The 26928-nt window shown below is 41.8% G+C and overlaps 1 protein-coding gene across 8 annotated transcripts in view; it reads left to right on the top strand.

Annotated features, from left to right (window-relative positions):
- Positions 1–26928, top strand: part of iqsec1a (IQ motif and Sec7 domain ArfGEF 1a) — a 90151-nt gene that overhangs the window by 57958 nt on the left and 5265 nt on the right. For 6 of the 8 annotated variants that reach the window (XM_028582055.1, XM_028582054.1, XM_028582060.1 and 3 more), the window contains 11 exons: positions 17321–17600; positions 17925–19204; positions 20545–20706; positions 20918–21040; positions 21472–21638; positions 21794–21933; positions 23071–23100; positions 24163–24288; positions 24421–24520; positions 24720–24881; positions 25234–25410. In XM_028582055.1, the coding sequence (XP_028437856.1) occupies positions 17321–17600; positions 17925–19204; positions 20545–20706; positions 20918–21040; positions 21472–21638; positions 21794–21933; positions 23071–23100; positions 24163–24288; positions 24421–24520; positions 24720–24881; positions 25234–25410 (2747 nt within the window). Of the gene's footprint in view, positions 1–11192; positions 11555–16444; positions 16823–17320; positions 17601–17924; positions 19205–20544; positions 20707–20917; positions 21041–21471; positions 21639–21793; positions 21934–23070; positions 23101–24162; positions 24289–24420; positions 24521–24719; positions 24882–25233; positions 25411–26928 lie in introns of those variants that run through there. The other 2 variants (XM_028582059.1, XM_028582056.1) reach the window with 2 other exon arrangements.

The raw sequence follows: 26928 nt of genomic DNA, 5'->3' as shown, positions 1-26928 counted from the left end.
CCGTTGCTCTGTAGTCTGATGTCACGCTCACGCTGATGCACAGTGCCAGGAGGCAGAGTTGTTTGTGTTTATTTGTGCCTCTTATTTTGAGTGAAAATGCATCTTTGCCAGCTGCTGTAAAAACCACAGAACTTGTGGCCCATTAGCCTTCAGCTTCTCTCTCATGTACGTGCCTCTGAACTGCCCAATCCCCCATTTCCAATCCCAACATCTTTCTGACTCACATTCCTGCTTGATTGTCCTGCTCATGTCAAGCATCTTGTTGACCTATTTCCATGACTCCTATAGCAAGACCTCTTGATAATCTATTTTCCCCAATTATTCATGAAGAGCTTGTGTGCACAGTCCACCCGGACCTGCTCTCATTAGACATGATAACAGAATGGAAGAGAGCGAGAGAGAGACCATCATTAAAGCCTATTAGATGCACAGAGGGTGAGACGGCTTCTCCCTCATCAGTCACGCTGTACGTGAGAATGGCGGTTTGAGAATACAGAGTTGCACTGTACTGAATGCATGCATGCTGCTTTTTCTCTTGCTCCTCATCACGTGCAACTCACCCCTTCCTCTCTCAGTCCACTTCTATCACCAGAATTCCCCTCTGGGATCCTTAGGCAAAGTGCAACAGCTATGAATCTCAATAGCTTTTTATTACTCAGAATTCCTCTGTGTTTCATCATTAAATGCAGAGTAATCGCAAAAGTTCTGGGGATACGCTGCTCATTATTCTGTATTGTATCCACCTAGGTCTCAAATCTGCTTAGACATGATGCTGAGGAGCAAGAATCCTCACCTTATGCTAAGCAGATGTTTATGCACTTGCACAGGACTGCCAATAAAGTAGACAATAAAGTAAACCTGTCACACTCACACTGGCCCTCCTGTGTAACTGAAAGCGGTGATGATCACTGAGCTCTTACTGCTTAGGTCCAAACGCATGAACAGATTATAAAAGGAAAATAATCTTAACCTGTTATCAGGGTTGGTTTCAGGATGTTACTGTGTTGCTGACTCATCATGTCCCTCTGAAACGGCTCCTTCCAGCTGTCACTGCAACATATCTGTAATGCGATGTGCAATTTACTGGTTAAAGGTTTAAGTGAGGCAATTGACCTTATTCACAGTGGAGTTGTTGAACAGCTGGGACGGGAAAATATCTGGAAGGCTGACATAGACTGACTGAACTACAGTGTCTGCTTGTACAGGGAGGTCTCTAGGTATTGATTAATAGCTACCAGGTAGCCGTTCAATAGCGTTTACAGAATCTGGATCCAATATTGAATATGCTTATCAAATATGAGTAGATAACCGGAGAGTTTTAGATTCTGCAAGCAAATAAAGTCATAAATAACTTAAAGCTGCTATAATCAATATCCTTATGCTAACAATGGATCAAATAACTACGACAATGTGAAAGGGGGTCGCTCAAAGTGATGAACCCACAGATAATTATCACCACTCTCTGCAGTTCCCCGCAGCATCTTTCAGCTCATGGTTTTATGGCCTGCTCTCATCAGCACCGTTTCCAGCTGCAGCAGGCAGCTGTTGGCAGCAAAAAAAGCTCTAAAAACACACAGAAAGTTGGTGATTAGCTGGTGAACAGTGGAGCACGGAGAACTAAAACTTAAAGATTGACATTAAAAAAACACAATGTATTATAGGAGATATGTAACATATATTACATGCTGTATATGCTATTTAGCTAAATGGCTACCTGAATGTGTTGTGACCTTTTACCAACTGCAACTGTATTGAAAACGAAACTAGCTATTGGAATCAAGGCCTACAATTGAGGCTAGTTGGCTGCTAATTAGTGTGGTCCAAATTCTGCATATACAGTAAAATGAATCTGTATGGCTACATTCTTGCCATTAATTAATATCTTATACGTTGTTTGCTTTCCAATGTTTGTGTCCTTTTTGTATAGTGTATCTTGATACCTTTCATACCTTAGGTTACCCTGATTAAAATGTAAACTCGAACCTGCAGATGTGGGAATAATCCTGGCCGCACCCTCTACTTCTCAGACAAATTTGTAGGATCCCAGAAAATGGGAGGTAGAGAAACATCCTCTCTGCCCTCTGATATTTCCACATACGTGTACAAGCCCATTTATTTTGGAAGTGTGTCTCATGGAAAACCAAGAGTAAGTCATGCTTTAGTGGAAAAACCAAAAGTACCAGTGATAAAGTGCTTTTTGTGTTTCTCACCAGGGCTGCACAATATATGGTTTTTTTTTATTGTTATCGCAATATCAACTCGCACAATAAACATATCGTCAAAGGCTGAGACATATCGCGAGACATTGCTTGAAAGAGTATCCGTAGAAAACTACACTTTAAAATATAGTCGTCATTCTTTTTAATGGTTACACTTTAAAATATAACTCATTCTTTTTAATGGTGCTTTTTATGTTCAATTTGCAATTTGTTCAATAAAATAATGTTGGAGATGATTTTTTTTTTTTTAAGTTAAACATGCTTTTTCTGTATTTTAGCAGAATACTGAAAGCAGCAGAAATGCAGAACTGAGTACACTAATATCTGTTTATGAATCGCAAATAATATCATTATCACGATATTCACGTATTGTCCTCATATCGTGGAGCTCTATTTCTCACACTGACATCTTTATTGCTTTTTGTTAAATATATATATGCCCTTACCGCAGCGGCCCGGGTTCGAGTCCAGCCCGAAAACTTTGCTGCATGTCATCCCCCTCTCTCTCTCTCTCTCCCCTGCCTTTCTTTCTCCCCTGCCTTCACTGTCTTGCTTCTTTTTTTTTTAACGGACACATCTTCATATGATTACAATTTCTAACACAATGCATAACTGCACAAAGGACCCGTTTGTCATCCTCTCAGCTCAGAGAGCTGGGACGGGGGCCTCAAATAAGTAATTGAGGGGCTACAGATCGATGTGCCCTGCAGCCTGCAGAGACCTGGGCTGTGCTTTCCGTCAATAAAACCGCTTTATGACGCGCACATCAAACCTCCAAGGCTACAGCAAAGGTAACAGATTTACTCTCCGTTTGAAATCTATTCCTCTGTAATTACATACATTTTACATACGTCTTCTTTTTTTTTTAATTCTGAGACTCCTCTGATCTGGGTTGTTGTGTTGCAAGAGTTGTGTTAATGTTGATTTATGATACATGTGGCTGGCTCTTCTCTAGTCTGCCCCTGTAGGACTTATGCCGTTATTGAGTTACATTGTGCACTAGAAACTGTCCAATAATTTTTGTTTGTGTGTGAATTAAATGGAAGCCAAACAACATTAGCCGCTGTCAGGTAGTTTGTCATAGAGATGGCGAATGAATCCGTGTGTAACCCTCTTTTCTTGTAAATACCTTGGCACTGTCTCAAGCGAGGGTTATGGGAGGCATTTAGAGAAATGAAACAATCAACATGGTGCTGTGTAACCCCTCCTCAAGGGGTTGTTATCATGAATTTGAGTCTGCTTGTTATTCTCAGAATGTCTCTCTCGCTCTGTAAAGCCAGTCTTCATGTCCTACCCAGCCTGCCTGAATAAGATCTGCTGACTTGCACCCACCAGGTCTTGTGGAAATGTGGTATGAATGGAACTTGCACACTCAGGATATCTTGTTCCTCTGGAATATGTCAACATGAATCCATTTCTCAGCACTCTCGTGACCTGCACAAAAGGTTTCCTCAGCTTTATTTTACATTCCTGAGAAAAAGGGAGCGTAGAGGGTGCTTTATCTCTGTGCGTTTCTTCGGTGATTGATTGCTTCCCCATTGTCTGTGTTACTTTCATAAAACGACTCACTGTCCAGTTAGTAGTTCTTTTTTTAAATTTCTAAACACTTTTTTTTGGCTTTATTTTCAGCCTCGCCAATACCTTAACACGCATGTCTAGTGAAGAAAAACGAGAGATATGAATCATTAATTATTTCTTTCCTAATCCTGCTTTCATTGTTCAGGTACTTTCAACTGTGGCTTTCAATTAATATTTAAATAGAAGTGATCAAGTTCTAAGTGCGGCTGGGGGGAAGTTCTCATCACATGTCAGCCGATACTGAGTTTTCTCATGTTCATTCTTTGATGACTTGGCCTGCAGTGAAGGTTTTCTGCTTGGATGTGCAGAGTTTTGGAAAAAAGAAAAACAAAAGGCTTTGCTTTGACAAATGGGTCCGTGACGCAGCAGTTTTATTGGTCAAACCTCTTGTCTCTTAAGAATTCATAAAAAAAGTTTTTGCTTGGTGAACAAGTAGCAGCAAATCCATTTAGATTTGCTTGTGAGTGCTATAAGAAATATTTATAGTTGTTTAACCAATGTAGTCTGATTTCTGTTATTATTACTGCCCTGTAAAAGTTGATTAAATGTCTTGAATCACTACAGATCTAGTGCAGGGTAAATCCAGACAGCTCGCTAGACTATCTGTCCAATCTGAGTTTTCTGTTGCACGACTAAAACAACCTTTAAATGTACACATGTTCCTTCCCGAGGCTATTTTGCAGATGCGCCGTTGCTCCGTCCGGTGCTTAGCAACGCCCAAGACGATTGTGATTGGTTTAAAGAAATGCCAATTAACCAGAGCACGTTTTTCTCCCATCCCGGAATGCTGTGTGGACTAGCCAGCCGGAGGAGGGTCTGGCAATAACTACAACAGATTGTATCTTGAAATGAGGTTTATCTTTACAATAATGGCTCTTCTGTAGCATGACATGTATTTCAGTGTTGACATTTATGATGTGAATATTGTAGTTTCAGGTGACTTCACCGTATTTGCACCACAGATCATGATCCTCATAAAGCTGCATTCACTTAGTCACATCTGTATCCAGTCCTCCAGTTTTTCTCCTAAAATAACATTATGTTTCCTGAATGTTTCTATCACTGTCAGACTAATGAGGGCCATTAAAATGAAATACGTTTTGCACTTTCACTTCCAAGTGGAGCAGAATATGAAAGTTTGAAAATGTCAGAATGGCTCAGAATGATGAACTAACAACAAAACAACAAATGTTCATGTATTTAATATATATATATATATATATATATATATATTTCAGAGTCTGAAATATTGATGTCATGGGGTTCACTACAGTGGTATCCCCTGTTGTTTAGTTACTGTGTTTTCCTTCAAATCAATCAAAGACTGGAATGGTGTTATGGAACAGACATGAGAAAGGCTGCCTTTATATACAATGCCAACACAAACAATGGCCAGTGCCAGTGTAGACGGCCGAGCCGTGAGGCGCTCCTCGCCGCTCAATAGCCGTAGTGTTTCTGCCGTGGGCTTCGGATGCCACGAAGGCACATCTGTGTGTGGAGAGGTGAGTGTTGGTGGAATGTAAGCTATCGCAGTCTGAGTATTATAGGAATGTAGAGGTTTGGATCGGTTTCCTCCCTTTATGTTTCTCTTCAACGTTAACCCCCCATTTGTGTTGGAGTATTATGTAGCAGGATGTGGTTCTATTGTATTGACACCTATGCTGAATACCTAATTTAAGACCGTATCAGTTCAAAACTTTCCGTGCAATTAACATGTCTGTTTGCCTACTAGAAACATGTTTATACTACAATCAGCTTAAAACCAATACACTATTTCACGCTCGAATGCCAATGTAATCTTGTGAGTGATTTGAATGATTGAGCAACACATCTTCTTCAACATCATTAGCTATTTATCTGATCACTGGTGCACCCGAAAATGAATGGAATCTGATTGAAACAGCAATTATTATCATTGTAAGCCCTCCAGTCAATTTACCCAGTTCAATGATGTAATTTACGTGTAGCTCATGGCTCTAAATTGATTGCAATGCCAGGCACACAAACGGATGCATGCACGTGCAAACACACACACACACACACACACACACACACACACACACACACACACACACACACACACACACACACACACACACACACACACACACACACACACACACACACACACACACACACACGGATAATTATTTTAGAAACATGTCTGGTTTATATCAAGGGATAGATGTATTTTTTTTTATTCTCTAGGATTATGCTGATGAATGGTTCCTGGAAATCAGTTCTGGAATCAGGGCAGCAGAGAGATGTGATTTAAAAGTGTTTGGCTGATGTTATACAAATTGGGAGCCTGTGCGATGATTGATTGGCCACCATGGTGCTATTAGGCAGGGAGGCAGATACTTAGAAAGGTTATGGGGCATGAATTGATGGAGACATCAGATTTGTTTTTTTTTTTTTTTTTTTTTTTTTTTTAGTAGTTTTGTATTTTAAAGTTTGCACATTTACTTGATATGGTCATCGATTTAAAAAAATTGTTAATTGCAAGAGTGCAAATTGATGTCCAAATACTATTTGCGTTTTTACAATATTGTATGTATTGGTATTAAAAGAACAGACAAGCAAATGTGTTGAATACAAAATATATGGTATATATTAATACAGAAATCTAAAAATCTAAAAATCTAAAAATCTTTTTTAAGGTAATCTTTACAATTGGTAATGAATAAGGCATGCTGGTGATCATCTTTCCTGTGCCACATGTAGTGCATGTCAACCACAGGACTTTCTGTGTGACTTGAGACAGGTGTGAGTCTGTCACTGCCCCAAATAGATTATTGCACCAACCCCTACATGTCCCCGCCAACATCTCCCAAACTAGAAAAAGCTGGTCTTTTTACATCCTGGTGCCTTTGAATAACCCAGCCACCCTCCCGATTGCAACCATGACAAACACATTTGACCGCAGTAGTCCTGAATGACATCACTGCCACATGTCAGCCCCAAGGCCTGGTATATACATCTTTAAGGGTACATGTAGTATCATTTCTAACCAATGGGTGGCACTGTCACTCTGAGAGCCCACTGTGGAATGGGTCTCATCATGTCAGCCCTGTTTTGTTGGTCTTGGCTGCGGTATCTCGCTCCTGTATCCATCATGACCAACTTGGGTATTTATACCCGCTGTGGCTTTTGTCACATTTACAGTCAGGGCTGCTCTGAGCACTAACCACTGGAGACACCAGTCTAAGTCTCGCATTTCTCCACCTGACCTCAAAATTTTACAATGTCATTGAAAAGCTCCGCACGTCGATCTGCCACCAAGGAACAGATAATGAGATAAAATCAGCAGGGCTTTAAATGGCCATTCTCTCTTGTTAATGTGTATTCTTCCTCTTGTTCTACAGAGCATTGTTCATCTCCCTTGCAGAGTGTTTACCAGAGTGTGTCACCTCACATGGGTCTATTTTTAGCAGGGGAGAATATTGCTGTAGTTTTTCTGTGCTGGGGTGGGGCTACACTGAAGAGCCTCAGAGAAATGTGGTATCTGGTAATGGAGTGAACTGAAAGGAAATATTGTAAATGGACAAACAGGGCCCGCTTCTAATAATGGTAACCGTAAACAATACACAACCTCTATCTGCCTCTTATAGAGAGGGAGAGATAGCACATGTATGCAATCTGGGGAAGTACAGCTTTAAAGTCCTGTATTTGCCATGGTTCCATGAAATGTATTTTGTCTTATACAGAAAGGAGTACACAGACATGTGGTTGAGTTGTTAAGTAAAGGTTTGCTAGGTTCCCAACATAAGGGTGTCATTTTATTCATGCATTTTCTCTGCCCACTCAGTCATTTTGAGGATGGCAGAGAAATGCCCAGGACAAGTCTGTAGATGCCCACGTTCATAGTTTTGGGCAATTTAGAGTCTCTACCACACCTGACTTGCATATGGAATGTAAGAGGAAACCAGAGGAGACCCACACAAACACTGATGGAACAAGCAAAAGCTCCACCCTGAACAGAGCAAACCTTGATCCTTCTTGCTGTGTGTAAGCTACCCAGGTGCCATTTAAAACTGGTTGTTGGTAGGGCTGGGTATTGTTTGAAATATTTTAATACTAGTGTGAATACGTTGCCTGGGTTTTGATACAGATATAAAACTGATACTTTTGAGCAATAAGAACATGTTTCTCATGTTTAACAAACATTTGACTTCTTGGTCAACTGAGTCATGAGAGTGATCACAATCTTCTGATTCAATTGTCTACAAAAAGCAAATAAGCCTATTTCCCAAAAGGTCTACTACTATTCCTACTTTAACTTTAACTTTAAGCAATGAGCCTTCATTTCTGAGCTGACGTTCAATACCCAGTCCCAGCTGAGGGGAAAGGGTACATCTAGGCTGTTAGCACTTGTTTAAAAAAAACAAAACACTAAGTGGCCTCAAAATGTTTTGACGCCCCAAAACTAATCTCAGAAGTGCAGTTCAGCCTTCAGTTTCCATGTGTCTGGACAACAGATTGTTTCTATCCAGATTGAAATGACAAAGTGATGTAGAAGAAAAGCGAAAAGCCTCTCAGGCATCACTTGCCACTGATGATCTTTGATCATTCCCACAGGATCCCATGGGCAACACATCTGCTCCAGCTTTGCCGCCAGGATGTGATGAGCAGAGGCAGCATATCCTTTAATTACTCTCATTTCAGCTCTATTTATACATCTGCTGCCAGATCCTTCTTACGCACACAAATTCTTTGTTCCTGAGAATTCATAGGAAAATTGTTTCTTTTTTGTGTTTCTTTTTTCCCTCCTATACAAAGTCCTCTGTGTTCACAAAGCTACGCCGGGCCACTGCATCTCATTTAGTATGCTGTTGTATCAGACTATGACATCAGCCTGTTCTAATTGTTTCCAGACCAGGCAAGGGTTGAGTTTTCATTTTATTTTTTCCGTCTCTTAGCCCAGGTCTAAGTCGCTCAGCATCCAGCAAAAGAAGATAATAAGAAACGGTGATGATGTCATGTAGACAGAGCACACAGCGTCTTGTGACTAAGTTTCCAGGAAGCCATCACTTTGCCCCTTTCATTTCCTTTGCTGCCGTTTCCATTGCTGTCTTTTCTCAATCTCTTTCCAATGAGAAAATCCAGGATTTTCGGTTCTTCTGATAATATTCAGGTACTCTTTCTGTGGGAATGCACCTGATATAGGCATTTGTGTGTAGCTGACCTGTGGATGCCTCTTTGGCCTTGTCCCAAGTGTAATGTATCCAACTTTCCTCACACTAAAACACGAAGGGAAAGGAAAAGAAGGGAGGGCTGTGGAACTGAATGGGGGGGGTGATAGAGTAGGAGCTGAAATGCAGAAAGACCATATGTATTGAGTTGAAGAAATAGCGTTTTATGAGCAGAGAGTGGGCCTCTGCTTGGAATTCTCAATGACATCATGCTGGAGCAGAGCCGTGCAGCCAGGACTCAGGAGATGGAGCGGGCCTTCAGCAGACAGGATGACTAGACTGGATCGTAACTCTAGAGGAGAGAGAGTAAGACACGGAGGCAGCCAGACAAAGATAATTACACAGGCTTACTAAGTGTCCTGAGTTTTTGCAAACTTTTACAGCTCAGCTTTACCCAGAATTCATCTAATCAGATCATTTCAGCAGAGCTCTCCTCAATGCTCAAACTGATGCTGCCCTTGAGCCTCATGCTGAAACAATCACGACAGCCCTGGGGCTTGGTAGCATCTCATGCCTGCCTTCAAAATGAGACCATGATATTACTTTATATGTCATTACCAAGCAAATAACGTCTTGTTAGCTGCTCCCTGTGGTCTGCCAGCACAACAAAGCCTGCACCGGGGCTAAAATGTAATATCATGCACACATTTCAAAATCTAAATGTCTGCCTCCATCTGTGCTTCTTGGGTGATAACAAAATGATAGAATAATGAGCATACCAGCTTTATTAAAAGGGCGTCCTAAAATGGATTTTGCTCCCCTTTTTTTTGTTTGTTTTGTTTACTGGCACTCAGGAATAAATTGATTTCAGTAAGAGTGGTGAGATTGCGTGATAGGTGAGATGTGTAAGTTGAGTCAAGTATCGGCATTAGCAGCTGTAGTCAACGGAGTACAGGGCCAAGGTCTCAAACTGAAATAGATCAGTTGGCCAGTTACTGTCTGTCTGCCTTTCTACACATAATCATTCTGCCTGAGTCACCCATTGCAAGTAAGTCTGTGCATAAACCACTGCTGGGACCCATAACACATGTTAAGATATGCATACTTTTTACTTTTAGTCTCTCGTTCTGCATTTTTCGTTTGAAGTCTAAGATGAAAACAGACTAGTAAAGGTGATCATTTTAGGGTTGAAGACCTGTAATTAGAAGACATCAACATTTCCCTTGTGTGTGTGTGTGTGTGTGTGTGTGTGTGTGTGTGTGTGTGTGTGTGTGTGTGTGTGTGTGTGTGTGTGTGTGTGTGTGTGTGTGTGTGTGTGTGTGTGTGTGTGTGTGTGTGTGTGTGCGTGTGTGTGCGTGTGCGCGTGTGCGTGTGATTGCTATCCCTGTAAACCGGCTCCATGTGGGAGCCATTCTCCTCTGTTTCCTGTGCCTGTTGTCATTAGGTAGAAAATACCTTTGACTTGGGGGCTGTTTACCCCAACCCCCTCTCTCAGAGGGGTGATTAGTCACTGGCCTGTCTCAACAACACTGTGAAGTCCAGAGACGAGGCACGAAACTGGACGGAAGTCCTGGCGAGCTTTGCAACGATGGTGCAATTTAGTGGGCATTTTAGCAGTATCACATAGCCATACAATTAAACAATGCTGATGTAAAAGAGGTTGAAAGTAGAAGGGCTAAAACTTCTACTCTACAGTGATTTTCTGCAGCACAAAGACACAGAATCCGCTGTGGTTCTTTTCTTAGTGCACATCATAACAGTCACTTCTCAGCCCTGAAAGGCTCTAAAAATAGAGTCACTCTCTTATATTGGCCATCTCTACCCACTAAGTCCTTTTTCCTTCGTGCAAAAAAAGGCTACCAAAAGGTACCTCTGATATTCAAGCACTCCCGACACGTTTCCTCTGACACTATGGACCCCATCACTATCTTCTGTCTTTATGCCACCGTCTCCTCATATTTTGTCCTTTTACCTGTTTCTCCATTCATTCCCATTGCTACTTATCTACTATACTTATGCACCCAACTGGACCAAGCTGTCACTCCCCCCTCCTTCAAACACTCTGTGATTTTAGCACCTTTCTTTATCTCTCATCTCCCCCAGGAGGTATCTCATCCCCTTCTCTCGCTTTCTACCCAGCTACAGAGCCACCGCGCTCACACACCCCCATCCTTGCACCACGCCCCCTTCCATACTGCTCAGGGCCTGGCAAAAACCCACACTCCCCTGTCTCCCAGCCTCCGCCCCCCTTATACTCCTACCAGCCCGGCACACGAAGGACAGAGAGGAAGAAAGAGAAAAAGAAAGATCTCCATTTGTCTGTCAGAGATTAAAGACTGCCACTTACCACTAAACATGTAGGTCTACCCTCCATAGGGAGCTGCTTTCACATGGCAAAGAAATGGGAACGTCTGCAAGAAGAAGAAGACATCTACAAGCTATAGCAGATGGCAGTTTTGAAATATGTCTGTCTGTTAGAGAAAGCTTTTAGGCAGTAATAGGGACTCGTGAGCAGGACTGTTAATGTTTGGATTACATCGTCTTGTGAGTGCTGGCCAGCATGTGGTGTTTGCAGTGTAATTCAGAGAAGACCCAGTCGCTGCTGGAACTGGAGCTGAATGGCTGGTAAGAGTAATTGGAGAGTGTAAATTTGTTTTTCTTGTAATGTTTTTATCATTGGATGAGGTTACACCAGGCTGCTAGTGCTCATAAGGCTGTGTTTAATAAACAGCAGCGAGACTGTGTGTGTGTGTGTGTGTGTGTGTGTGTGTGTGTGTGTGTGTGTGTGTGTGTGTGTGTGTGTGTGTGTGTGTGTGTGTGTGTGTGTGTGTGTGTGTGTGTGTGTGTGTGTGTGTGTGTGTGTGTGTGTGTGTGTGTGTGTGCGCGCACGCGAAAAGAGCTCCGATCACATGATGACTTAACCTGCTTCTTTTGTGCTTTCACATAATCCACCCTCGAAGATCACAGGAGTAATATGATAATGTGAAGCCACGAAGATCATGAATTTTAAAGTGGGATCTGTCATTTCAATTTTGACTCCCTCACAGTGGAAAACAGATCATGTCCCCTCTCTGAGTCACCGTACGCGTGTGTTATTGTGTTGTGTTTAGTCTTACTGTACAGAACCCCCCCCCAGCTCAGCTGAAGAGCATTCCTGTGCTGTGTCGTGGCCCTCCCGCTTGCTGGCCGTGACTGTGGGCTTATTCATAGCTGGTTCTTCAAGGGCAGGTGCTGAGTGTAGTGATAGTTCAATTATTCATTACTGAAAGATAATGACAGTGGCTCTGTTGTTGTTGCTGTTGTATGAGTCTTGACAGGAGGGAGGAGCAGGGACGCCTTTGATTCAGACAGAATGAGGCCCGGCAGTAAACGGGGGAATGGTATTGATTTCTGATTGCTTTAACTAACAAGTACGTTGATGGCATCAGCAAAACATCAAACCACTCATCGCACTTGCGGTGGAGTATGTTTTAATTTGCTGCATCTGTGCTGTGCTGATGAAGCTTGGTGTCTTTCACTTATTCATCATAATGTTATGACTGCTAATTATCTTCAATTCGTTGGGATTTGAGTACTCAAGGAATACTACGACGTCTTAATACCTTCGTGCTCGCACATGCTATTCATAAGTGTAATAGTAAGAAGAAAAGTTATCATTTGTACATGCAGTTTGAAGCCATTAAGCAGTCAACTGTACATGCGGATACATTCAAGTACATTCAAGACGAAGACAGTTTCTGGTCAGATTGGACGCCAGATGACAGTTGATTTATAGAGACACCCAAGCTAAAGCTTTCAAACTAAAGTATACAACTTACAGTAGTTATCAGCCACAAGCTGTATAGGGCTCCAGTCGACTATATTCCGTCTGCTGCAAACTCTCAAGAGGGATACTGTCAGTCTGCTGGCCAGTGCAGCTCTCCAGTTTGCAGCTGTGTCAAACAGTAAATCCCCGACCTGCTCCTCGCTGTCTAGTTATAGCCGTTACAAAATCATCCATTAGTGTGGTTATTGGTGCTGAAATATACCTGAGTGTTTACTGGCAGGTTTACCTTTTTAATGCTGGACTTCATTAACATGGTACTGTGTGGTCTCCTAACCTTTTTACCTGCAAAATTGATTTCCTCACATCTGTGTTGTGAGGTCTGGTGTATGCATCTGTATTTATGAGCTCTCTGAGCTGCTATGAATAGAGAGAGAAAACATCTGCTTTTGTTGTGTCCGGTGCTCATCTTGTCAGTGCATGTTGGGGGGAGAAGTGTGTTATGTTTAATTTGATTGAAAGGTCAGTTCACTGTATGTTTACATACACGCATAAAGAATTGTCACTTAAAGCAGGACATCTGACAATGCATTCACATGTGTTGCGTTAGTGTTATGCATATTTTATCCTGTGAGGGCATCAGATTTCCATCACCATCTGCCGTTCGTGCTTCACGAACAAAAATAAGCCTCAGCAGGCAGATCAGACTTTCTTCGCAACCATGGTGGTATTGCAATTCAAGGATGGTAAAAACACTATAAAGTCAAAATAAATAATAAAGTCAAATGCACGTCTAAACCAGTGGGTGAGGAGTGTTCAGATTAGTGTTGTGCCTGTGAACGCATTGCATGTGGAAAGATTTTCTATAAATATTTAGCATAGTGCTCATTTCAATGGCTTTTAAGTTCAAAATTCAATTACACTTTAAATACCGAGAAGAGCATCTTAAAAAAAACTAAATAGAAGTTGATTGGAAAAACATCCATGCACAAAGCAGTTTGTAGACTTCTCTGTCTTCTCTGTGACTTGGTTTGGGAGTTATGTTAGTTCCACACTGCAGCTCTCTCTTCCTCCGTAGCTTCAGCCTGCACTTCATTAGCCTTCTTCTATTCCCAGAACTCCTGTAGATGTGACTCCTCTTTTCCGGGATGGAGGAATGTTTCTCCCTCAAGTCCGACTGATGGAACGGGTTGAGGCCTGGGCAGGGGCCTGTTTGTTCAGGATGTGTTGAGAGGAAAGGAGGAGAGAAAAAAAGATGGGTGACCCCACCCCCCCTGCCCCCCCCCACCCCTTCAATCCACCCCCCAAATCCCTGGATCCCCTGGCTGGAAATCACTGCCAGCTGAGCTGACATGCTTATCCATGCCTACATCAGAACTAACAGAGGCTTCTGGTGGATAAAGAGCCAGACTGAGCGACAGACACTGTTGCGCATGTTCTGAGATCATATTTCAAGGACAGTACAGTCACTATCAGGAAGTGGTCTGGCGAGAACCATCATTGGTTCATCCTTCATCTCTCAACACTGGTTCTACAATCCTTGTACATTATGGATACAATATGTTAATATTCAGATTCAGAAAACTTTATTGTCTGTTATGATGGAACATTGTCTTAGACGTCTTAGACACACAGTGCAAAACAAACTCAGACAGTAAACATACAATATATATAACTTGTACAAAATGATTTACACAGGAAAAATTATATAATATATCTGTGCAAAGTGGCATAGTGTTAGTGTGGGTGTTTGGATCATATAAACTATAAACATGCCCTTCAGAGTTCTGTCTGAACCATGTGTATCTCTGGAATAACGTCATGCAACTTCCTGCTCTGCTGTAGTTCACTCCCTCTTTTTTCCTTCAACATCCATCACAGCTTAAAATATCAGTTCTTTAAATGCTGCTCTCTTTTCCTTTCCCCTTTTCCCGCCATCATGAACAACTGACCTCACTCTGTGGAGTATTCAATGACCTCAGAGCAAAAAAAGTACTGCAGCACTTATTCCCGCGCTCTTTCCTTTCCTCTGGAGTCTGGATGCTTAATCGGTAGAAAGTGAAGCAGAAAGAACAAAATGGAAGAAAAGATGCCGGCTCCAGGTCCCATCGGGGAGAGTCAAAGCCAGTACTACAGCTATAGTTGGATGTTATGTTTTTGGAGGTGACTGAGTGAGAGAGCAAACCCCAGATGAGCACTGTAGTAGCTATTAAAAGCAGCTTGTAGTTTAATGTGTTCAGTTATTTAATGTAGACACAGATTCACAGTCCCACAGTTTTATTGTCATATTACATGAATTGAAATGTATTTTGATTCGCAAATAATTACATAATTAGGCGAAACAATTGAAAGGCAATTACTCCCAACAAAATAGCAAAGTAGGAAAACAATACAGCAAAACAACATAACATGATGAAACTAAGAGTCTACAGCTATGTAGCAGCTCATTGAGGCTGTGCTTGTACACAGCAGTGCTTTGAGCGAAAGGCAAACATTCTCACAATGACAATGCTAACATGCTGATTCTAAGCCAGTATTAACGTTTACCATCTTAGTTTAGCATGCTAGCATTTGCGTATAGCACTTGACAAAAAGTACAGCTTAGGCTGACAGGAATGTTGGGAATGTCTTAGTTTTGCAGGTATCTTTAAACAAAATATTGGACAGATTGACCTGATGATGGCGTCAAATGAAGGGTCTGGGGATCACCAAAGTTATTACAGTTCATCCTGAGGGGAGCATGATTATGTGTACCAAATTTCATGGCAATCAATTCAGTAGTTGTTGAGACATTTGTCACATAAATATTGATTGAATATACAGTATTCAATAGCCTCAAGTTCCTTGCACATTTTCTTTTATTTGCAATTAAAAAATTAATTAATTAAAATGTAATTACTCTCTTGGTTCCATAAATTTGCCCCTTAAGCTGTAATACAATTATGTTTTAAGTGTTCAGTCCTCTCAAGTCATATAGGCTTTCTTATTAAAGAGAATATACTACTGTACCCAAAGGCTTCCTTTCATCATCACTTTATCCAGGTCATTTATAAAAATTTTTATGAAGAAATAATGAAATCACAAATTACAACCGGCTGTACTCTGGTGCTGTGACAGCACGCAAGGTGTGTCTTCTGACTCCAGGGATGGCAGTGTCACAGTTTGCCACGACAGATGGTTGGGGAGATTCGTCCCAATGGCGATTATGCAATAAAGTATGATTTTCACTGTGTTGTGCAAGGTTTTAGGTTGGTCCAGCAGCATAAAAGTGTTCTCTATTGGCCCTGTTATGTGTACCACGCATGAATCAGCAGACAGGAAGGGGAAAATTGTAGGTTGTAAATTAGATTCAAATTTACAAAATAGTATGCAGAAGTATGCATTGTAGCAGACTGACGCAGACAACATGCCCGAGCCTGACATTTCTATCAGGCTTTAAGCAATCATAGGCTATAGTGAACCATGACTGACCATCTTTTGTGAACTTTTTGTTGGCATGCTGTAGTAAATAGGGTTGCACTTTTGAGTAAAACCTTACCATTGTGGTCTCAAAAAGAGTTTACAAATACATCTGCTGCTTGAACTTTTAACCATATTCAGTTCCTCTTTTTTCACTCGGCATTGGTTGCTTTTTGCTTGCAAGCTGTTGTTGCAGAATGTTGATTTCAGGCTGTCTAATGAAGGAAGTGGATTGTGTACACTGTATGGGTGTGTCAAGCCACAGTTCAAACACATTAGGCTGACAGTGAATGCATTGTAGCACGGAGGACAAGAAATGTTAGTGTAATATTCTTTATTGAGCAGGTGCGCACCACATACACCCACATCTCGGCTATTTCTAAGGAACCGCTAAAGTTGTATTTGCTCATTCTACCTTAAACTGGACTTTGTAACATGTATTGGAACAGTGTGTCGTCGCTCCGGCAAACATGATGTAACTCCAGTTGGTCGCTGATTGGTCCTTAAGGTGGCATAAACTTTAGTTTCCTGGACGAGCCTGTGTACTCTGGACTTCAATTGACTGAAAAAATGGTGGACAAGATATGGAGGAGAAGTTGGCAATTTATAGAAAATAGACGCTCTTTTCGTAATAAGCAGTCCTCTTGTAATACGGCAGAATGTAAGAGTGAGTGAGTAACCTTGTTTTTTCACATTATTTGTGTAAAATGTAATCCCTCAAGGACAACGGATGACTGGATGTGGAGAGTGTTTGCGTGGCATTTGTGGTTTTTGAATGTAGCACAGCGACTGTTATATACCAGTATGTCAGTATTAGGCAGCTTAGGCAGTTGAATGACATGTGGGTTTTACTGTATATCTGTGTAAATTGTAAAATCAGCACGTCCCAGACATGTACACATACACACTGCAGTTCACTTCTGTACTGCTATAGTTGTTTGTATATTCGACAAAAGAGACTAGAGTACTCATTTTACTTTTTTATTAAAGCAGCTTATTCCCTGAAGTTAAGCTACTTTTTGCTCTGACATTTCATAAGATGGATCAGGACGAAAGCTGCCATTAACCTCATCATACTTCAGTCAAATTCTGACTAATGTAATTCTCATTGTCTGATCATTGTAGCAAGAAGATAAAATATCTAAACATCCTTTGCTCTCTTATTGCAGTGTGGAAGGGGATGGACGGCCCAGTGAGAGTGGCCCTTCCCTGGATGGTGGAGCCAGCTATGGCCAGGGCCCAGTGACTCACGGCTCAGCCATCAGCCCTGACCGATTTGACAGCCCGCTTTACAGCCACGGGGTCCAGCCTGGGCCTCAGAGACCCCGTCGGCCCAAGCTCCAGCACTCACAGTCCATCCTCCGTAAGCAGGCTGAGGAGGAGGCCATCAAGCGGTCCCGCTCGCTCTCGGAGAGCTATGAGCTCTCTGCTGACCTCCAGGACAAACAGGTATTCCAAAGTAGCCTTGCTGAATGGTTTGCTTTGGAGTTGGTCCATGTTTCTTACATTCTTGTATCACAAGATTAAAAGTGCAATTTATTTTTAAACAATTGTGTGTGGGTAATTTATCAGTCACCCAGCTGTGTGAGAATATTCTTGGTACAAATAAAGCAGGAAAAGCTGTTATTACATTTTGTCACAGAGCTACTCACAACTGGAAGAAGCAAATTATCAGTGACATCCAGAAGGATGACTTTTCTATAGCTAAAAAAACTTAAATGATATATCCCATGGGTAGCACAGTTTCACAGGTTATTTACTCTCTTTCTCTAGGTGGAGATGCTGGAACGTAAATATGGTGGACGATTCATAACTCGGCATGCGGCCCGCACCATCCAGACAGCCTTCCGCCAGTATCAGATGAACAAGAACTTTGAACGTCTCAGAAGCTCTATGTCTGAGAACCGTATGTCCAGACGCATTGTTCTCTCCAACATGAGGATGCAGCTCTCGTTTGAGGGCCCCGAAAAAGTGCACAGCTCCTACTTTGAAGGGAGGCAGGTGTCCATGACAGAGGATGGCACCCCGCTGTCCATGGTGCAGTCTGAGTGTGGAGATATAGAGGTCCACCAACAGGCCAACATGGCACCTCACCCAGCCCCACAGGGTGACCTGACAGATGCCATCACAGAGCTGGAGGACGCCTTTTCCAGACAGGTGAAATCACTGGCCGAGTCGATAGATGATGCACTGAACTGTCGCAGCCTTCAGGGGGATGAGGGTCCTGACCCAGAGACCATGGGCTGCTCCAAGGTGGAAAGGGAAGTGCCCTATCAAGTGAAGTCCCACCGCAGGGCAGCTGGACGAATGCACGATGAAACGTTGGCATCCTATAGCGATGTCACTCTGTTCATCGATGAGGAGGACATGTCCCCCGCTATTGCTCTGTCGAGGTCAGGGGACCAGCCCTCCAGCACAGAATCAGACTTGCGGTTGCGGTCAGTCAACTCCTCCCAGGACTACTGGCCTATTGACCCCAAAGATGAGGGTCGTGACACAGACACGAGCTGCCGCAGCACTCCTTCTCTAGAGTGCCAAGAGCAGCGACTTAGAATGGACCATCTTCCTTTGTTGACCATAGAACCTCCTAGTGACAGCTCTGCAGAGCTCAGTGACCGGTCTGACCGGGGCTCTGTCAAACGGCCGCCTGTGTATGAACCGCACGGCCACATTGTAACATCATCCCAGGCGAGCCCTAAACACATTTCCCACGGACCCCCACCGCGAGCTTCCTCCCGTGACGATGAGCCACCTCTGCGCCACCGCCACCGCCAGCTGGAAAGCCACTTAGCCATCAACGGCTCAGCCAACAGACAGAGCAAGTCAGAATCTGACTTCTCGGACGGGGACAACGACAGCATCAATAGCACATCCAACTCTAACGACACCATCAACTGCAGCTCCGAGTCCTCGTCGAGAGACAGCCTACGAGAGCAGACGCTCAGCAAGCAGACTTACCACAAAGAGACTCGCAACAGCTGGGACTCTCCCATCTTCAGTAATGATGTTATTCGCAAGAGACACTACCGGATCGGCCTGAATCTCTTCAACAAGTAGGTACTCAGCTCTGGTGGAGCAGGCGCTTGACCATTGTTTGCAGTGATTAAGGGCCTAACAAATGGAGGTGATGTTAGAAAAGCCTCTTGAGAAACCATTAATTTGCTGTGTGTTGCACTATAAACTGTATTAATATCAAATGGGATATTTCAAAAGAATATATATTTGCATTGAAGAAAAAATTCAGATGAATATTTAACTTGTCTGTTGTAGTGTTAATTTCGTCAGACGAGATGAGACTAAATATGTTCGTCAACAACCTTTTTTTCCGTGACTAAGACGAGACGATGACAAGACTGCACCAATGTCCAAAAACGCTGACCAAGACTAAATTAACATGCATTATTGTTGACGAAAAAAGACTAGACTAAAATGTTTTGCATAAAATAAAAACTAAGATAAAATCTCTCTTCATTTTCGCCTACAATCGTCTCTACTTTTCCATCATGAGATAGAATATTCAGCTGTTACTAGGGTTGGGTACCGAGACCCAGTGCTAATACGGCACCGGCCGGTGCCTTAACGACCGTTACGTACCGGACCGAAGTTAGAGGCAACCGAAACATGTATTTCACTGTAGAGGATTCCAACGTCTGAAAAACAACACGTATGTTGCATTCACTTCAAACTCGCCTCGCCAGCCTCGTGCAATTTAATTGTAAAATACCCTTTTCTTATTCAGTGGTTGTTTTTGTCGTTTAACAGGAATTTACTGGTGAAATAAGGAAGAGGCTCGATATTTATATAACTTTTTGACTGAAATGGTTATCAGAAATAATCTCAGAAATAATTTGTTATTTAAAAAAAGACTAAAATGTTTTGACTAAAACTTGACCAAGATATATTGAGTTCTTTTTGGACTAAAACTAGACTAAAATGCCGAGACTTTTAGTCGACTAAAACTTGACTAAGATACCTTGAGTTCTCTTTTTTGACTAAAACTAGACTAAAATGATGAGACTTTTAATCGACTAAAACTTGACTAACAAAAAAAGATATGTGAATGACTAAATATGACTAAAACTAACAAGGATATTTGGCACAAGACTAAGACAAAATTAAAAATAGGTGACAAAATTAACACTAGTCTGTTGTATATGACAACAGTGTGACAACATTGCTTTGTAATTCTTTGTAATATAGACTGATATAACCGAAAGGGGCATTTCTAGTCAGTTAGAGAATAAACATGCCTTAAGAATACTTTAATACAAATTGTAGAAAGCACCTCAAGAAGTTGCCTTTTTATGCATTTTTTCATAATTAATTTGACAGGAGGAGATTTTTCTGTCCAGTTTTGTTTAATTTACCTGCATCTAAATGTTGGATTTATCAGGAAGCCGGAAAAGGGTATTCAGTACCTGACTGAGAGGGGATTCATCCCTGACACACCGGTTGGTGTGGCTCACTTCCTGCTGCAGAGGAAGGGGCTGAGCCGGCAGATGATTGGAGAATTTCTCGGCAATCGACAAAAACAGTTCAACAGAGATGTCTTGGAGTAAGTATGATTATGATTACGATCCTATAGGTGATAAGAATTACTCGTGCCACAAATGTGACACGAAATCTTTTATTTTATAACACTGAGGTATACTGTATGATACAATCGAAGCCAACTTAAGATATAAAAGAATGGATGATGATCTGAAAACTGCTGTATGCCATGTTTGTGTTTCATTCTTTCTGCCATCTGTCCTCTTATGTACCAGCTGTGTGGTAGATGAAATGGACTTCCAGAGTATGGAGCTGGACGAGGCTCTCAGGAAATTTCAGAACCACATCCGTGTTCAGGGTGAAGCCCAGAAGGTAGAGCGGCTCATCGAAGCTTTCAGGTTAGATTACACACTGACACATAGCATTTAAACACAGCAACGACAGACCAATATTTGCACAGAGAAAACAAGACATCCTGAGTCACCGATTATCACGGTGAATGATTGGGACAGGAGGGAAAACACTGATGCTCTGTTCACACTTGGACATCCATACAATGCAGTATGCCTGTGTCACATAAGACACAGCATGTAATAATGCGCTGTGATCTTAATACTGGAAGCAAATCATTGCTGCTGGGTTTCCTCACAGCTGTGTTCTCGAGAATTATTGGTACATAAAGAGAACAAGCTAAAGCACTACTTCTGTTTTCTTCTGGCAGAATTGCAAATATTTCACTACTTTGACCATGACAGTCTATGTGTTATGTAATCTGAGTTTGGCTGTAAATTGAGATGGGTGATATTGCTCTCCTGTCTCATATCTCTAGCCAGCGCTACTGCATCTGTAACCCTACAGTGGTGCGGCAGTTCAGGAACCCTGACACAATCTTCATCCTGGCGTTCGCCATCATCCTCCTCAACACTGACATGTACAGCCCCAACGTCAAGCCCGAGAGGAAGATGAAGATGGAGGACTTTATCAAGAATTTAAGAGGTAACATAACCAATGACTGATATGATTATGCAAGGATAGTCTATTTGTGAACAAAATCTATTCACTGCTATTTTAAAATGTGCTACACAAATGTGCTAGGAAATAGACTAGTTTAGTATTATTTTCTCTCCTCACTCTCTTAATCTGTGTGCCAGGTGTAGATGATGGGGAAGATATCCCTAGGGAGACTCTGGTAGGCATCTATGAGAGGATCCGTAAGAGAGAGCTCAAGACCAACGAAGACCACGTATCGCAGGTGCAGAAGGTTGAGAAGCTCATTGTGGGAAAGAAACCAGTAAGTGCTGTTTATTACCTACTCAACTAAGTTTACTAAAATATATTATAATTTTTAAGGCATGACATTTTTGACCTAAAATAATTCAACATTGTTCATGCTATTCTGTATTAAGTACTCACAGAGGTATATCTGCCTAGAAGGACTTTCCATAAATAAAATGCTGTTTTTCTCCTGATTTACTCACTCCCAAATTTACAGAGTTTAAGTAATAGAGGGAACAGAGATATTTAAAAAGAAATCTGGTTTACCTTTGGGTATTGTTGTGTGAAAGGGGACAAATGCCTGGGCTTAGACCTTCACGCTGGTGATTTGAACACACCCGAAGCCCTTGAGAGATGTCACCCAGTGCTGCAGTCTGATGAAAAATGAGCACTTTCTGCCACCGTAGCACATTATAGTTCTTACTTAGTTTCAGAGGGACAAGTAGTTAAAACCAGCAGTTAATATGCCGGCAGAAATGACAATAATCCGTTGATTCACTAATCATTAGTCAGTTTATTTCTGTGTATGATTACTGAACCAGAGCTATTATCCAATTTGGTTTGGACTGTGCTCCAGCCTGTCAGGAGCAGGGAGAGCACCAATTCTGCATTATTCTGCAGGCAATGATGTCTCTTTCATGTGTGAAGGTTAAAAGCGTGATTAACCTATGCAGCATTGGGGAGAGGCTTGTCTTGCATGGAGGACTTTGTTTTAGTTGGTTTCCAATGGGATGGAATCTCTTCTGCTCTGTCAGTAATAATTGCATGTATTAAAAAATGATCCCTTGTCACCATTTAGCCGCCAAATTAAAAGCTCAGGAGGACACTCAGTAAAACACTTGAACATAAAGTCCACACCAAATAATCAGCTCCACTAGTGCTGCTCAGAGTGGGCTTCTAGGGGAGGATCTGTTTTCATTCCAACATCATTACAGACTTCCTTGAATCTGGCAGCAGAGAAAGATCTCCACCCTGTATACAGACTCCAAGAGGTGCATGCGTCTACATGGCCACTTTAATAGGCTATAGGTGCACATTCTGCAAGGGCAAATCCTTATATCCATTAATAAGCAGGAGACTTATCAGACACAATAGTTTTAATAATCCTAACATAGCAGCTGCATATAACATCTTCGTTGTTCTCTGTTTTTAGATTGGATCACTTCACCACGGCCTGGGATGTGTAAGTAGGCTAAATATCCATAAATTATATTATATTTGATAATTTTTTATTCATTATTTCACTGTGTGTGTGCACAGCTTCCTGTCTCTGTCCCTGGACATTGCAGTTAATGCACATCAAACAGGTAGTTTTAGAGTCAGATTATCTAAAGAGGCAGAAATTTTTCCCCCCTGAAGCATCTCATCTGTCATTTCTGCACCCTAGAGACAGAAGAATTGACAGACATAAATTCTTGGGTGGCATTGAGCTGTATTGTTTAGATTCTGTGCTCAGCAGGGTGTATGCCACTGCTGGCTGGATGCCACTGTGCACATGCCTCTCAGTCAAAGAATATACTGTAGATTTGTATGGAGATTGTTAGTCATTATTATCTTTATGGAAGGAGCTGTGCGCTGATTTAGCACTAGTAGTAGTACATTATTTTGTAATACAATAGTGCTAATTATACAGTATCATTGCAATGGTTAACAGTTTACATCAGTCTGTGCCTCAGTATTCTCTGACTTCCCTACCCCATACATAGCTGATGTTACTGGTTTTCACACCTCATACCTGCATTTAGTTTGAGCTTATATTCTTTTTGGTAATAAATACCTTTTAATTTATTTTTTAGTTTTAGTTTAGTTTTTTTATGGCCTAGAGCCAGGTTTATGACTAAGCACATTCATTTCCTCCATAGTATATGCTTTCATTTTAAAGGAAGCCTAAATAATTTCTTGAAACAACTGAGCACTGTAGTCTGTACTCAATCAGGAGTAAATAGGGCACTTGTTTGGGACTATCTTCAGCTGTGGACTTGGTGCATTTGTGATTATTTACGGAAACAGGATGGTATATGTGGCAGCACTAAACCCAAAACATCACCACATCTCCCCATACATTACTGTGAATACTGTGACGATTGCAAAACACATAGGAAGAGTATATCAGTCATTCTTTGGCTAGACCTTTAAATTCTGCTCAGAGGAAGAGGGGACTTCTGTTCCTTATTATCATTTGGACTGAGGCCATAATGACCTCTAAAGTGTTGGTATCTGAGCTCTTTTTTTTTCTGCCTTGTAGGTGCTGTCGCTGCCCCATCGCCGGCTGGTGTGTTACTGCCGTCTGTTTGAAGTGCCAGATCCCAACAAGCTCCAGAAGCTGGGCCTGCATCAGCGGGAGATCTTCCTGTTCAATGACCTGCTAGTGGTAAAAGCACTCTCCTGTCCTCTCCTTTCTTATCCTCTCCTCTCCCCTTTTCTCATCTCCTCTCCTTTTTTCTCTCCTCTACTCTCTTTCGTTAGACAAACCCTTAAAAGATTCTCTTTGCATTGATTTCAGGTAACTAAGATTTTCCAGAAAAAGAAGAACTCGGTGACATACAGCTTCAGACAGTCCTTTTCTCTGTATGGGATGCAAGTCATTCTGTTTGAAAATCAGTGTAAGTGGCATTTCCTTTTATTCTGTCTTTATCCCTGTGGCATGTTAGCTGACAGTGTTTACACCACAGGGTTTGATTCAGCACAGTAACACATCCAGCAGAAAAGGGAGGTCAAGCCAATGGGCTGTGACATTGTTTATACTCCCCAAACTTCAGACAGATTTTCCCAATGTGTTTTAACTCTGTTTTGTTGCCCCAGATTACCCAAATGGAATCCGACTTACATCAGCGATTCCAGGTGCGGACATCAAAGTCCTCATCAACTTTAACGCGCCCAACCCCCAGGACCGCAAGAAGTTCACAGACGACCTACGAGAGTCCATTGCAGAGGTCCAGGAAATGGAGAAATACAGAATAGAGTGTGAGTTGGCTTTTCCCCCCCATCCCATCCCCCCTCCTACTCTGTCTACCTCAGGCCGTGTAAAGTAGAAACAGGGTATGGTCCTCATTACTCAACTGCAGCAACTTTACAAGGGAGAATGTTTACAGAGATCACAGGATGGCTAACAGGACATTCAAAGATCAATTCCGTCATGACGTACAAGAACAGGATGCTAGAAATGATGTACATCGATAGTGGACGTTTGTGAGTTTCAGACAGCGAAAGGTGGCTGAATACATTATAGAAGACGTTTATAAAGTTATTCCCTGGCCAGAGTGAGATGTAAAACCACTGTCACTTACCTCAGTCTTTCCTTGGCGCCTTTCCACAGCTGAGCTGGAGAAGCAGAAGGGGGTGGTGAGGCCCAGCATGTCGCAGAGCTCCGGTCTGAAGAAGGAAGCTGGCAACGGGAACATGAACCGCGCAAGTCTGGATGACACCTACACCATGGGTGAGGGCCTGAAGAGAAGCGCCCTCAGCAGCTCCCTGCGAGACCTCTCCGAAGCAGGTACAGCCAAAAGGTCTTTGTTTTTGCCAGCTGCTTCTTTAATGGAAAAGTACTCTCCTTCTGTACTCTGCCTCTTTGTGATGACATCAAGGGGATAAAAAATAGCAAAATGGTTTTTTTTCACGGCACCATACATTGATTTTAGAGTTTTCCCCTTTTAAATCCACTATATAACTCACTCATGATCGTATAGTTTGGTCTAAACAGTGTGTCCTTCAATGTTTAACTTCAGCATACTTTTGTTTTAGAGAGCAGAAAGGTGTGCTCCAACTTTTTTACAATTCACAGACTGAATACATACGCATTTGAGAAGAGGTTGATTGTTTAGGAACGCAGTGTTTGCTAGATTTTCTCTTCTCAGTGATGAATGAAATTGACAGGAGGTTCTCACCTCTAATCATGTAGTTATTTCTGAACATTTCCATGTTTATAATCGTCGCCTTTTTTTTTTTTTTTTTTTTTTACCTCACACTTTTGCACTCCTAAGTTTGTTTTATTCAAAGACATTCCATGATAATGTTATGTTGTGTTTTATTCAAACATCACTTGCCATTTCCTCTCACGTATATTTGTGAACTAAACAAATCAGTGCTGACGTGTACCATTGTTAAGCAGCAACAAGATCAAGATTTAGTTTCAGTCTTGCCGTTAAAAGTCATTTTACATCCATGAATATCAATGTTTAGCACAGCCGCTCTGTCTCTGAAGCAAGAATACATTTCATTCATTACAGATAACAGCTATGTGAAGTTATTGGGTGATTAACTTGATAACAAAATGAAATCCAGTCAGGGGTCTGCCTTACAGTTGGTAATACGATACGCTTTGTTCTAATGATCACTACCTCGATGGAAAATAATAGGTCAGTCAGTGAAGAAGTCCCTTCGCCTCCTGTCTCCTGTGTTTTTCGATACAGGATGTGGCATGTTAGTGGGGTCATTTTTGTAAAGTGTTTTCTTTTTCCTTTCCTTCCATACTCCCATTTCATGTGTATTTACTGTGTTATTTCCATACACATCAGGTATTTTCCTGTTTATGTGTGATTATTGGTCATGTATCATTGGCTGAGTGTGCCTAACAACAGCAAAAGTGCTCTGTTCGCCCTCAGACCTGTATATGCCTGTACATCCCATGTGCAACAACACTGTATTGCTTTTGATGTGTCTCCTCCTTTGTGACTGTCACTGAGACTGGCTTTTCGGCAACCTTGACCCTTTTGAAAATCTACATCTTGTGACAACATTAGCAAACAAGTTGTCATGTTTTATCAACTCAAAAATCGGGGAGAATTTGGTTTAGGGCATCAACCCTGTTTAAAGGTTTTTCAAAATAGCCTGCAATCTTTTGTTAAAACTTCACTCTGGACATTTCCTTGGTCTATCAGACTTAATGCCCCTGGGGTCCCTATTTGTTGAGATTTATAGAGATGAATTACATTTGTTTTTTAAGCAGTTCGAAGTGCGTTTTAAAACTTAAATCACTGAAATTAAAAATACAGCTTTAGTTTTCAGCCTGCGT

This window comes from Perca flavescens, chromosome 7 (genome assembly GCF_004354835.1).
Source record: "Perca flavescens isolate YP-PL-M2 chromosome 7, PFLA_1.0, whole genome shotgun sequence".
Lineage (NCBI taxonomy): Eukaryota > Metazoa > Chordata > Actinopteri > Perciformes > Percidae > Perca > Perca flavescens.
This window is presented reverse-complemented; position numbering and strand designations above follow the sequence as displayed.